Source organism: Rhinichthys klamathensis, unplaced genomic scaffold, assembly GCF_029890125.1.
Source record: "Rhinichthys klamathensis goyatoka isolate OS25496 unplaced genomic scaffold, OSU_Roscu_1.1 h1tg000611l_1, whole genome shotgun sequence".
Classification (NCBI taxonomy): Eukaryota; Metazoa; Chordata; class Actinopteri; order Cypriniformes; family Leuciscidae; genus Rhinichthys; species Rhinichthys klamathensis.
In genome coordinates this window covers 614,581-628,349 of record NW_026607064.1, presented here as the reverse complement: position 1 = coordinate 628,349, position 13,769 = coordinate 614,581, and the positions used below count along the sequence as shown (strand labels likewise).

The window sequence follows — 13,769 nt, the reverse complement described above, 5'->3', positions numbered from 1 at the left end:
CACATCCACTTCACATCTTTTTCCAGCACTACAAAACTATAATATCATATTTAAATGTTATTTTTAATGTGATGACCAAAACAATTTTTGGTTCATCCTTCAAAGATTGTCCCCATTTATAATGTAGGAAAGATGTAAGATGTAGGAAAACTCACACTTATTTAAAAATAAAAAAAGATTAGATGACCATTGTAACAGTAGGTGGCAGCAGAGGCTTATTAGCTATTTTCACTCCCTAATATCTATTTTTTTCACTCGTTTTGCTCTTGAATTAATATTAACAACATTATGAATGATAATAATTAAAGTTAATTTTATCTACACCTCAAATTAAGCTCAATGTTTTATTGTTAGTCTGGAGCCCTATGAACTTAAAGGTGCAGTGTGTAATATTTAGGAGGATCTGTTCACAGAAATGCAATATCATATTCATAACTGTTTTCAGTGGTGTATAAAGACCTTACATAATGAACTGTTATGTTTTTATTAGCTTATAATGAGGCGTTTCTCTCTACACACACCGCGGGTCCGCTTACAGCGACATGTTTCTACGGTGGCCCTGAACGGACAAACACTATTTTGTTCCTCGTGCAGAGAAGCTTCAGCTAAAGTCAGAGTCACAATAATATTCACAATAACATCGTTTCACTGAATAATAAACACAATTTCTTAATTTATCTTTGTAAAGAAACCTCATTGTTTAACTGGCTACTCTCTGCTGTCTCAGACGACGACATCACTTCCTGTCGGCCTGTTCTGTTGGGTGCGATTCACAACCTCACCACTAGATGCCGCTAAAACTTACACACTGCACCTTTAAAATAAAACTGCATGTTGTAATACAGTCAAAATGGGGGGAAATGTGAATAACTGTGTTGCAGGTTTGATTTAAAGGGTTAGTTCACCCAAAAATGAAAATGTCGTCATTATTGACTCTCCCTCATGTCGCTCCAAGCCCGTCAGACCTCCGTTCATCTTCGGGACACAGTTTAAGATATTTTAGATTTAGTCCGAGAGCTTTCTGTCCCTCCATTGTAAATGTATGTACGGTATACTGTCCTTGTCCAGAAAGGAAATAAAGACATCATCAAAGTAGTCCATGTGACATCAGTGGGTTAGTTAGAGTGTGTTGAAGCATCGAAAATACATTTTGGTCCAAAAATAACAAAAACTACGACTTATAGAAACTGTGTCCCGAAGATGAACGGAGGTCTGACGGGCTTGGAGCGACATGAGGGTGAGTCAATAATGACGACATTTTCATTTTTGGGTGAACTAACCCTTTAATGTGTATTTTCTTACATTTTCATCCTGTGCTCCTAAAAGTGTTGAGTTCAGACAGTCATTCTTCAGCATTACTCATGTACTGTCGTCCGCAGAGAGCTGGCTCGTGAGATGGGACACCCGTGGGCCGAAGACTGGGATTTCCTCCAGTGCTTCATCGACCTGTCCAGCAGGGAAGGGTTGCAGATGCTGGACGAGCACCTGAGGTCCACTGAGGCCCGTCTGGGCAGAACATCACGGCTGACTCTTAATCCGGCAGACGACGAGGAGCCGGAAGGATCCCGACGCTTCCCGGTCTGTGACCTCATGCAGGAGTTCGAGAAGGTTTTGCTCTCGGCGGATCACATGATCAGATGTGATGAAGCAGACGACGGGTCCAGTATCAGCTCTGAGGAGTATTTCACAGCTGATGAAGATGATGATGACAGACCATCTTCATCGGCATCGGATTCGGGATCATCGTTTAAATCCACTCGCAGCTCAGCGGACCGGGACACCGGCTCTGTGGATCGACACCGATCGGACGTTTATATCCTAGGGTGAGGAATCACACAGCCGGAGGAAAGTGCTTTATTACAACATACAGTCAAACACACACCAGATATCAGTTTTATATGTTTTACTAGTGTGATCAGGACACTAATGTTCACTTATGTAAGTGAGGAGAGCAAGATTAAAGTGAACTGTGAGATATTATACACAAATATTCTTCATACAGTGACTACCAGTAAAAATATGGGACCAAAAAGTCTTCCTCCACTTTGAGCTGATCATGTTTTGCTGAAGTGTGTTTTCTGTAATTGCTAATGCTCTTTTTACACACAGACTGAACAACATGAAGCATTGCTTGGTCACTGGTTGAGCTAAACTGGTATTATCTAATTGTGTAGTTAAATTTAACAGCTGACAGATATTCAACATAATTCATGTGTGAGAGTCTAACAGAAGGACGGACAAAACCAGTCAAATATCCACTGAGTTCTGCTCATATTTAATCAACATTTTCTAAACTATAGCGAATAAACTGTGATAATGTGAGAAATGTTGAAGGTGTCTGAATAAGTTTTGGTTTATTCATTCTTTTGCCTTTACGTTGGCTAGTGATTCTCCCTGTAAACTGGACTGTGAGGTTCTGCTGGCGCTGAGCGGCGTGGACATCGACCCGCTCTCGCTCCCCAGCGTCGCCCGGTGGAGGGACAGGGTCATGACCTATTCAGCATCGGAAACACAGAGGTAGAGAAACATGTCAAAATAAATAACTTATTAGAAAGTAAGATTAAACTAAAGAAATACATTTCATTAAAAATAAATAAAAATTGATTTAAATGAAAAATAAATATTTAACTAAATTAGCAAAAATATTGGATTTAAAAATAAAAAACATGATTTAAGTAAATAAAATTGATTAAAATAATATAATAATTGTATTTAAATAATTAATAATACTAAAACAATCATAAATAATAATAAATAAATAATACATCCAGCTGAACAGTACGATGCTATGAAATAATGTAATTAAAACTACATAGGAATGTATTAAAATAAAAATATTAAAATGAAAAAGAAATTATTTTCAATAAAGATTCAAATAAATTAAACATGATTTAAGAAACTAATTTGGTTAGAATAAATGAATTAAAATAAAACTGGATTTTAATAAATTATTTCTAACAGTACAGTATGATAGCAAGTAAATAATGCAATTAATTAACCTTATAGAAACTAAATAAATAAAATGAAAAAATAAATTAATTTCAATAAATAAATAAATAATTGGTTCAGATAAATTAGCAGATTTTATTAAAATAAATTGATAAGAAAAAAATGATTTGATGTAACTAAATAAATGCCTAAATAAACAAAAGCATTTGATTTAAAATGAATAAATGAAACTTGATGTAAGTAAATAATACATTAACAGTACAGTACAACAGAATACAATGACATTGTAATAGAAACTTATTAAATAAAAACATGATATAAATAAATAAAGTTGAATAAAATAAAAAATGTATTAAATAAAAAAATGTATTTCAGCAAATAAATAATAAATTAATACATTTAATAGATAAAATAAATAGATATAAAAATAAATAGATAAAAATAAATAAAACATTATTTAAATCTGTACATGATTAAAAAAAGAAGAAAAAAAAGAAAATTCTAATTAATGAATTAATCAAATTTGGTGTGAAATAAACAAAAGCATATACATAAATAAATAAAACAATTAAAAATATTAATATATTTAAACGAATAAGTAGATTACAAATGAATGAAATGAATGAATTAATTTTAATTAATAAGCAATCTAAAACACGAACAGTACAGAACTATAGTGAGTAGAAAAGAATGCAAAGATGTAATGTAATAGAAAACATATATTTTCCAAACAGTATTTTACACATAATTATAATATAAAATGTTCACAGTATTAACTGGGCCTTTATACTTAAAATATGTCATTGCCTTTTAAATACGAGGATCATATTTGAGGGTCTAAAAGATTTTTCAACAATAACTTTTATCAAATATTCTTACTTTTATCTATCGTATTTTACGGACGTTAAGTCGCACCGGACTGTAAGTGGCACCGGGTCAAAATTGCATTGAAACGTTTACAAAATCATAAACGGGTATTTTAGTTTAGTTCTGCACGAATACACTGGGCTTTCGTTGATCTCACCCGGCACGAATCTGAACGTTTGCACGTTTGCATGCTTGATGTTTATTGCATTACAGTTGCAGCGTGTTTCATAGGATAAAAACACGCCTTGTATTCTGTAAAATGCAATGAAATGAAATGTTGTGTGTGATCTCCAGCTGGCCGTCAGCTTCACCGAGTCGCAGTCCATCGGCCTTCACACTGAAGCGGGTCACCGTCTCCCCGAAGCCCAGGAGCGCCGGTCACTTTCACCCGGGACAGTTCATGTTCAGTCCACCGAGCAGAGCCTACACTCGCCTTTAACCAGAGGTCCTCTGACACACACACTGAGATCTGTCACACTCTTCAAGCTCTTAGATTCACATTTTATATCAGCTGATTTTTACCAGTTCCTAAACACTAATGCAAGTTAAAGAATATGTTTCCATGTTTGCACAGCAGTTGTGTTGCCTTTATCATGCTGGAGTTATTAATGTTTGCATCATATTTAATTTATAATGTAATGAAATGTGTTTCTTTGTTACATAAAGACTTAAGAAAACAGTTGTGTCGGTATGTTTTCTGAGTCCAGAATGAGGAGATCGTGTTGCAGGATTAATGGTGTTTATCCTCTGACCAGCAGTGAAGGACTCGTTACTGGAAACAGCTTTTATTATTGGGAAACTTCTCAGATTATCACACAAAAATCAATTACCAGATCAGAGATCATTTAACATGACTTTCTCAAATTAATTTGCGTTTTATAAATGTTTAAAAATGTAAAAATAAATAAAATAAAAAAATTATTAAAAATAAGTGAATAAAAATGCATTTAAATGAATATATTTGATTACAATACATTTCTTAAAATAAATTTAATTTAATGTAAATACACAATTAAATAAACAAAAAAGTTGCCCTAAAGTCAATAAAAGGAATTAAAATTCCACAAAGAAATTAATTTAATGCTGTGTATAGTATATTGGCAACACTTTAAGTTAAAATACACAGACACGTGGAACAATAACACACATGATCCTTTATTGTTAAAGAGAACATCACAAAAGCAAACGTTAAGAACAAACTTTACAGTGAAGTAGGAGACATCTCGTGTTCAGCACTTACACTTTTATGAACAACATTTACTTACTCAAAGATTCAGAAGTCTTCAACGAGGAAGGAGGAGCAGATGTCATTTTAATGATTTCTAAACCGGAAACAGGACTAAAATATTTCTGATGCTAGACATTCGAAGCAGCAGATTATATAATGTCTTAAACGTGTAACATGCAGGAGAGCATCATGACATCATCACTGTGCAGCAAAACACAGATCAGATACACATGTGGATCACAAGATGAGAGTAAATACATTAAAGGATTAGTTCATTTAAAAAAAAAACTTTTCCTGATAATTTACTCACCCCCATGTCATCCAAGATGTCCATGTCTTTCTTTCTTCAGTCGAAAAGAAATTAAGGTTTCAACATTTACACAGAGTGATTCGTTAATTTTGTGTTGACAGCATATCTATGTGCGGTCAACACAAAATGAACGAATCACTCTCTGAGACTCTGAGACTCTTAATGTTGATGCAGTTATTCTGTTTATCTGTGTTTGTTATCATGTTGTGGTTTTAGTACTGTGTATAGCACATTGGTCAACGGAAGTTGTGTTTAATGGTGCTTTAAAATAAAATTATAATAAAATTATTGATTGACATGGGGGTGAGTAAATTATCAGCAAAAGTTTTTTTTAAAGTGAACTAATCCTTTAAAATATTACAATGGAAGTTTTATCAACACTTTTTTTCCCTCTTTAAGTTACTATGTTATTATTATTATGATGTTATTATTTTTGTCCATTTTTATGCCTTTATTGACAGGACAGCTGAAGACATTAAAGGGAGAGAGGGGGGGGGGATGACATGCAGCAAAGGGTCGAAGGTCGGGGTCAAACCCAGGCCCGGTGGATCCAAGAGTACACCTCTACATCTGATCTACATCTGATCTACATCTGATCTACATCTGATCTACATCTGATCTACATCTGATCTACATCTGATCTACATCTGATCTACATCTGATCTACATCTGATCTACATATCACCGCTACATCTGAGCGATCCCTTATCAACACCACATATCTACACTAGCCTTCAGCTGACGGCACAGTGAATGAACCACGCTCACGGATTCGAGAGTAGAGATTGTTCTTGATATTTAAAAAATAACTCTTTAAACCTTTGATCGGTTCATAATTTGAGTAAACAATATCCATTAAAGGCCCCATAACTTCTTTTCCATAACTACACGGGCTAGGAGCGTATACAGACACACTAACACTACATCCTTCAATTTCATTATTATACATTCTACATGGCTCATAGTCTATCGTTGTTTCATAAACAAACCACATAGAATCACTTATAAACACATCTGAATTGATCTTGTAGGTCTTGTATTTCTCCAGCATAAGATCCAGGAACCGTAAATACACATTGATTGCAGCTTTGATTTCACGAACACAGTCTAATGCGGATTTTCCAGCCTGAATATCCAGGCGAGCCTCGTGGATCAGCATCTGCACGTGGAAGGCGGCTCCGTTGACCCAGATCTTGAACCCGCGGGTTTTCATCTGTCCGTCCTTCAGAAGGGAGTTTCTGAGGACGGTGAGATGGTTGCTCAGCTGCTGTTCCAGTCTCCTTATTTCCTCCCGTAATCGTTGGTTATTGTTCATGTACATTTCATGGCGTTTCAGATACTTTGACATTGTGTCTCGGACACTCGAAGCTTTCTCTTCCCCAAACACTCGTCGTAACAGACTGTATGTGTCATCATCTCTTGTCTGAGTGTTGCTCTTGATAGCGATCTCTATGATCATGGAAATCACCAGAGCTCCAAGTCCAACAGCGTTCGGGACTGGAGTCAGTGCACCAAAGGCAGACCCGATATCATGGACGTAACCCGGCACCTTGTGGACCATCTCCTCAGAGTAAGCCTGCAGCACAGCGTTAGAGTCGGAGCCAGAGTATTTCAGCAGAGACTCATCTATGCCTATATCTGGTAAGAGGCATGGTACATGCTGTACAACGCATCTATACGTCTCAAGAGCAGACCTCTCAAAGTCCTCTTGTGAGAATGAGACGCCCATGATTATTCCTCTCGATCTGTGATCACTAAAGTTCAGATGTCCAGCAGACTGACCACTATAATCAGAATACTGAGACCAAATCCAGCAGCTCCCTCACATATAACCCACAGAGCAATGTGACAACAGCCAATCAGAGCTCTGGAAAATGGTTAGGCGTATTTGTTGACTTCTCTCTAAAGTCCAATGTGTTCAAGGACCAGAAAAACTAATTGTGCCGCATGAATCTACATTTACAGTCTGCTATTCAAACACAACCCTAATGCAGTGATTAGAGATTGTTCCTAGCCTAGAAATCTAGACGCACCCTAGCGGCAGCAAAAATTATTTTGCAGCAAAGTGTGGTCTAGCAACTCTCCATAGACTTTTGAGCTGGAAAAACCAAAAACTGGTCCGGCCAATCAGATCGTGTAGAGTTGGTGGGCGGGCTTAATATAATGACGGCAGAGTTGTGATGGTTCTGCGTGATTTCCATAGGTGATTTCCCTCTGCTTGAAAACAAAGAAGATGCTGCTGGCGAACAGCGGTCTTTCGAATCGGCTTTGGCCGCGACTCTCGATGACTTGGAGTTAAGAGAACGTCACTTAAGTCATTCCTAAAAAAGGAAGATGTGTTCGGAGTTTTGACGACCGGATACGGCAAAAGTTTAATATACCAACTAGCTGGTCACTGGTGGAAAAACGCATGGGACTCACTCAGCCACAGCCGTTCGTTGCTCTGGTTGGTTGAAGCGCTGTCCTATTGCATGCAGAGGGATATTGAAAGACAACCGTTTATCCCGCCCCTCGGATTGAGGTATGCCAATTGGGAGTTCCCAGACCTAACATCTTGATGTAGGTCTGGCTTGCCAGGCTAGATTGTTCCTTCATGAGCATTATAAGTGTTTTATGAGCTACTTAAATAAAGAAAACCTTCACAGAATCCACATCAGAAACAGAAACATAATCAGGATATTGACTTAACCTCGTCAGCATTTATACTGTACTATATTGAGTGTGTGTGTGTGTGTGTGTCTCTGTCTGTGTGTCTCTCTGCGTGTCTGTGTGTGTGTGTGTGTGTGTGTGTGTGTGTGTGTGTGTCTGTGTGTGTGTGTCTCTGTCTGTGTGTCTCTCTGTGTGTGTGTGTGTGTGTGTGTGTGTGTGTGTGTCTCTCTCTGCGTGTGTGTGTGTGTGTGTGTCTGATTCTTTCATTAGGGTTGTATTTGAATAGCAAACTATAAATGTAGATTAATGCGGCACAATTTTTTTTTCTGGTCCTTGAACACATTGGACTTTAGAGAGAAGTCAACAAATACGCCTAACCATTTTCCAGAGCTCTGATTGGCTGTTGTCACACTGGTTATATGTGAGGGAGATATGAAGGTAAAAGAGTAGCAAAACTCAAGAGTAGATGTGAATTTGAGAACTTGTACAATAAATATCCGTACGTGTACAATAACATCTACAGTCACAGCTCCAATGTGAAAACCTGTACAATACAAATCTGAAGTTGAATGTTGAATTTTTTGACCATCATGCAACATTTGGTACAATTAACATATATTTTGCTTTATGTATATGATATTTTTTTTTGTTATATTATCCATTTCCAATAAACCAGTATTACAATCCATAAACAAGACCATTACATCAGTTTAATATCGTGACAAATTTGTAAAACACTTCAAAAATAAACATAGAAACTTTGAACCAAAATAATGTGGTATACTTACAACTATAAAATACATGTACAATTGTTTCTGTTTCTTCTTTACAAAAACAACATAATGGAGAAACCCCTTTTTTAAAACTTACTAATAAAATCATTACATGGATAATATCTAATATTTTAAATTGAGTTTCTTTTAATGTATTAGCATACATAACTGAAAGTTTAATTACATATTATGTATTTTGTGTTTTCTTTGGAATGCCAGACACATCGCAGATCCAGGATCCTGGCAATACTACAAATTATTCAGTATAAGCTCAAGTTACTATTAACGCTGTTTCTTTGTACCTCTGGAATATAATTTCTTTGCACATCTTTTTAAAATGTAATATGTTTGTACATTGCTTTAACTCATTATTTAGTTTATTCCCCAATTTGAGGCCACTGACAGATAAACAGAAACGTTTCCTAGTAGTTCAAAAAACTGGGAGTCTTAAAATTTGACATTCCCCTTAAATCTCTTTCAAAAAACCTTTTCTGTATATTGCCAGGCAATATATTGTTTCTAGCCTTGAACATAAATGCAGCTGTTTGAAATTCAACCAGATCTATTAGTTTTAATTTAGACTGTGAAAATAATGAATATATGTTCAAAATATCCTGTGTTATGAATTATTCTTATTGCTCTTTTTTGAAGTATAAATAATGATTGCAATGAATTTTGATATGTGTTTCCCCAAACCTCTACAATACTTTAAATACGGTACCACCAGTGAACAATACAAACTGTATGGTGATAATCCAGAATGTGCTTAGCTTTAGTCAGGATTGAGACACTTCTGGACAGTTTTGTTTGGATATATTTTATGTGAGATTTCCAACAAATCTTGGCATCTATAATCACTCCAAGGAATTTCATTTCATATACTCTTTCCATGTTAACATTTTCTTTAACAGAAATTGCTTGATTGAACAATTGCCAAATATCATAAATTTAGTTTTACTTAATGATAACTTGTTTATATCAAACCACTGTTTTATTTTTCTGAAGTCTAAAGTGATTAAGTCCAAGAGTTGCTCCAAATTCTGACCAGAACCAAAGATATTTGTGTCGTCTGCAAAAAACACATATTTCAGTAGTTCAGATAGCTTACATATTTCATTTATGTAGAGAATACATCATTTTAGTCCCAATACTGACCCCTGGGGGACACCACACGCAACACCCGAACAATCAGATGTATAATCTCCCAACTTCACAAATTGTTTCCTGTCTTTTAAATATCTGTAATTCAGCACTATTGATCCCGAGCCTTTCCAGTCTAATGATTAATATTTCATGATTAACGCTTTTTTCAAAGCAATAAATACCCCACCTCCATATTTCTTTTTGTCTGTAGAATGTGTAATGTCTTCAATGAGTTCAGTTAAAGCTATAGTGATGTTGACCTACTTTTTCCTGAATCCATATTGACTGTCAATAAGTAATTTGTATTTATCAATGAATTTGTCAAATCTGTCATTGAAGAGTTTTTCTAGAATTGTAGAGAATTGTGGCAGTAGAGAGACAGGCCTGGAATCTGTGGTGATTATCTCCAGATTTGTACAGAGGTATGACTTTTGCTGTTTTCATTTTTGTTGGAAATTGACCAGTTTGGAATGACAAATTAAAAATATAAGTTAAGGTTTTGAGATCCCCTCAATTACATTCTTTACTATCTTCATATCTATTTCGTTGCAATCAGTGGATGCTTTAGATGCATTTTTTAACAATATCTATTATTTCCTTTTCATACTGCTTTAAGAAACATAGAACATTGATTTCTTTCAATAAGATCATTATGGGCCCTATCGTACACCCAGAGCAATTGACTTTGTACAGCGCCACACGGGTCATTCCTCTTCTGCACCCACACAGCGGACGTTCCTGATGCTATTTTTATTTAATTTATTTATTGTTAATTTGAATAGGGACAGATACAAAAAAAACACATAGATTATTACATAAAGAACAATCCGATGCCTGTATCACAGTGTTTATAGCCATGGCTAATTCGCAACACCTGTCCCTAGAAGGGCTTTTAACAGTTAAGATAATAAAGAAGTAAAAAAAAATTACAGTGAATACAATAAAATGTCCAGAAACCAGTTAGCACCAATAAAAAATAGTGAATAAACACATTCACTCGAACTCACACAGATGCACACCTCACATACACACATTTCATATGGCATGATCACACTGCTGCTGCTGTATGAACCAGGCGTTTGTTAGTTTTTTGATGGTGGACAGTTTAGTTAAAATCTTTATATTTGTAGGAAGCAGTTCCACAGATTGGCTCCTTTCACAGAAAAAAACATTTTGGGCAAAAGATGTTTTAAAAAATGTAACTTTACAGTCTCCACATGTAGCAGCTCTGGTTCCAGCCGGTTTACAAAGTGGCTCAGGTGCAAGTCCAGTCAAACAACTTAATGGGTCTAAGATTAACAAAATTAAATATTTTATGTTTACTTAAAATATAACAGTGATGGAATCGAATGGGCTTTTCATCTAAGATTTTCAGGGCATGGTTATAAAGCCTCTCAATAGGCCTTAGGGTAGTTTGGCTGGTCTGGGACCAGTACGACAGGTGGGACAGGATCATAGTGTTCAGAAAGACACGAGCACATTCAAATGTTAGACCGCTCCTGATCATTCTGAAACAGTTCATACTGGCCTTCATTTTTCTTGAGATGTTTTTGATATGACTTTTAAAATGTAGCTGAGAATCTAAAATCACTCCTAAATATTTTTCTTGCTCTACCTGATCGATGAGTTCGCCATTCATTTTAATGTTAAGGTCATTTATTGTCCGAGTTCTTATCGAAAAACACATAGACTTAGCTTTCCTCAGATTAAGGGTTAAACAGGATTTGTTTAGCCAATTCAACACTTTCTCAAGACTTTTGGTCAGTGTACTGCCGATAACAGCAGGGCTTTTGCCAGACACATAAACCACCGTGTCATGGGCATACATCTGAAGGCCAGCTTCAGGACACACACTTCAGGAGACACACTTCAGGACACACACTTCAGGACACACACTTCAGGACACACACTTCAGGACACACACTTCAGGACACACACTTCAGGACACACACTTCAGGACACACACTTCAGGACACACACTTCAGGACACACACTTCAGGACACACACTTCAGGACACACACTTCAGGACACACACTTCAGGACACACACTTCAGGACACACACTTCAGGACACACACTTCAGGACACACACTTCAGGACACACACTTCAGGACACACACTTCAGGACACACACTTCAGGACACACACTCCAGGACACACACTTCAGGACACACGCTTCAGGACACACACTTCAGGACACACACTTCAGGACACACACTTCAGGACACACACTTCAGGACACACACTTCAGGACACACACTTCAGGACACACACTTCAGGACACACGCTTCAGGACACACACTTCAGGACACACACTTCAGGACACACACTTCAGGACACACTTCAGGACACACACTTCAGGACACACACTTCAGGACACACACTTCAGGACACACACTTCAGGACACACACTTCAGGACACACACTTCAGGACACACACTTCAGGACACACACTTCAGGACACACGCTTCAGGACACACACTTCAGGACACACACTTCAGGACACACGCTTCAGGACACACACTTCAGGACACACACTTCAGGACACACACTTCAGGACACACTTCAGGCAGCTCGTTCACACACAGGCTGAAGAGAATAGGCCCCAGTATGGTTCCTTGAGGGATTCCGGTCTTAATTTTACATGGGGCAGATTTTACATGATCAATAACTACACATTGTTCTCGTCCCTGTAAGTATGACTCGAACCACCATAATGCCTGGTGTGACGTGTTATAGGATGACAGGTTTGAGATAAGACGGCTATTGTTTACTGTATCAAAGGCCCTCTTTAAGTCCAGGAATACTGCACCCACGATGTGTCCTTTATCAAGCGGCTGCACAATATTTTCCAATAAAATACTGTTGAGGGTGTAAATACTGATGTGATTTTGCAGGTCCATAAAACAATTCCGCCACAGATCAGGAGAAACCTATTCTAAAGACAGTTGTGCGTTATTCAGACGCTATTTTAAAGGGGTCATTTAATGCCATTTTTGTACAAGTTAATATGAATCTTTAGGGTCTAAATGAAAACTTTGTAATATACTTTTATTAAAAATTCTCATTAGTATTGTAAGAAAACACTAATTTTACCTGGTCAAAAACAGCTGTTTTCAGCACGCCGTTTCAGTGCATGTGCCTTTAAATGATAATGAGCTTCGCTGACTCCGCCCCTCTGTTCTGCGGGCGTTTCGCACAGTGCACGTGGAGTGTTGCCTTGACAACAGTTGAGGGGATATTTTGGAGAGAGAACGGCAGCGAGTCTCTGAGGACACATCTGTGCAACCGTATCAGTTTGAACCGGAGTCGCACCGGGAACAAGATGACGGCCCGAAGAAGTTCGACAGTTAAGGCTCGAGCAGGACGTTTCTGAATGGTTGGTTAACGTCATGTCACTTTGATCTATTTTTGTATGTACTGTCGTTTACTGATGTATAGGTTAGTTCGTTGACAGATTGATGTTACAGTTAATGATCATGAACAACTTTTTTTCGCGATTTGCAAAGATTAATATAAAGGTTAATAACACGTTACACTCACTTCTTCTGGAGGTGCAGCAGGAAAATGAATAGTTGGTACCGATTCTTTTTTCAGGAGCAGCTTAGCAAAACCAGCTTTAATTTGTGTTTTATAAATGTTTAAAAATGTAAAAATAAATAAAATAAAAAATGTATAAAAAATAAGTGAATAAAAATGCATTTAAATGAACATATTTGATTACAATAAATGGCTTCAAATAAATTTAATTTAATGTAAATACACAATTAAATAAACAAAAACATGATTTAAATAAATAACATTTTATATAAATACATAAATAAATAAACACACCCACTGACCCTCATGC

General features: G+C 36.7%; 1 protein-coding gene across 1 annotated transcript in view; it reads left to right on the top strand.

The window, feature by feature from the left end:
* LOC130075928 (ankyrin repeat and LEM domain-containing protein 2) overlaps nucleotides 1-4,255 on the top strand; it is a 41,917-nt gene extending 37,662 nt beyond the window's left edge. Inside the window, exons 10-12 of the mRNA XM_056240761.1 lie at nucleotides 1,380-1,823; nucleotides 2,386-2,517; nucleotides 4,111-4,255. Coding sequence (XP_056096736.1) covers nucleotides 1,380-1,823; nucleotides 2,386-2,517; nucleotides 4,111-4,255 — 721 coding nt within the window. The remainder of the gene's footprint in view (nucleotides 1-1,379; nucleotides 1,824-2,385; nucleotides 2,518-4,110) is intronic.
* Nucleotides 4,256-13,769: the final 9,514 nt, after the last annotated feature.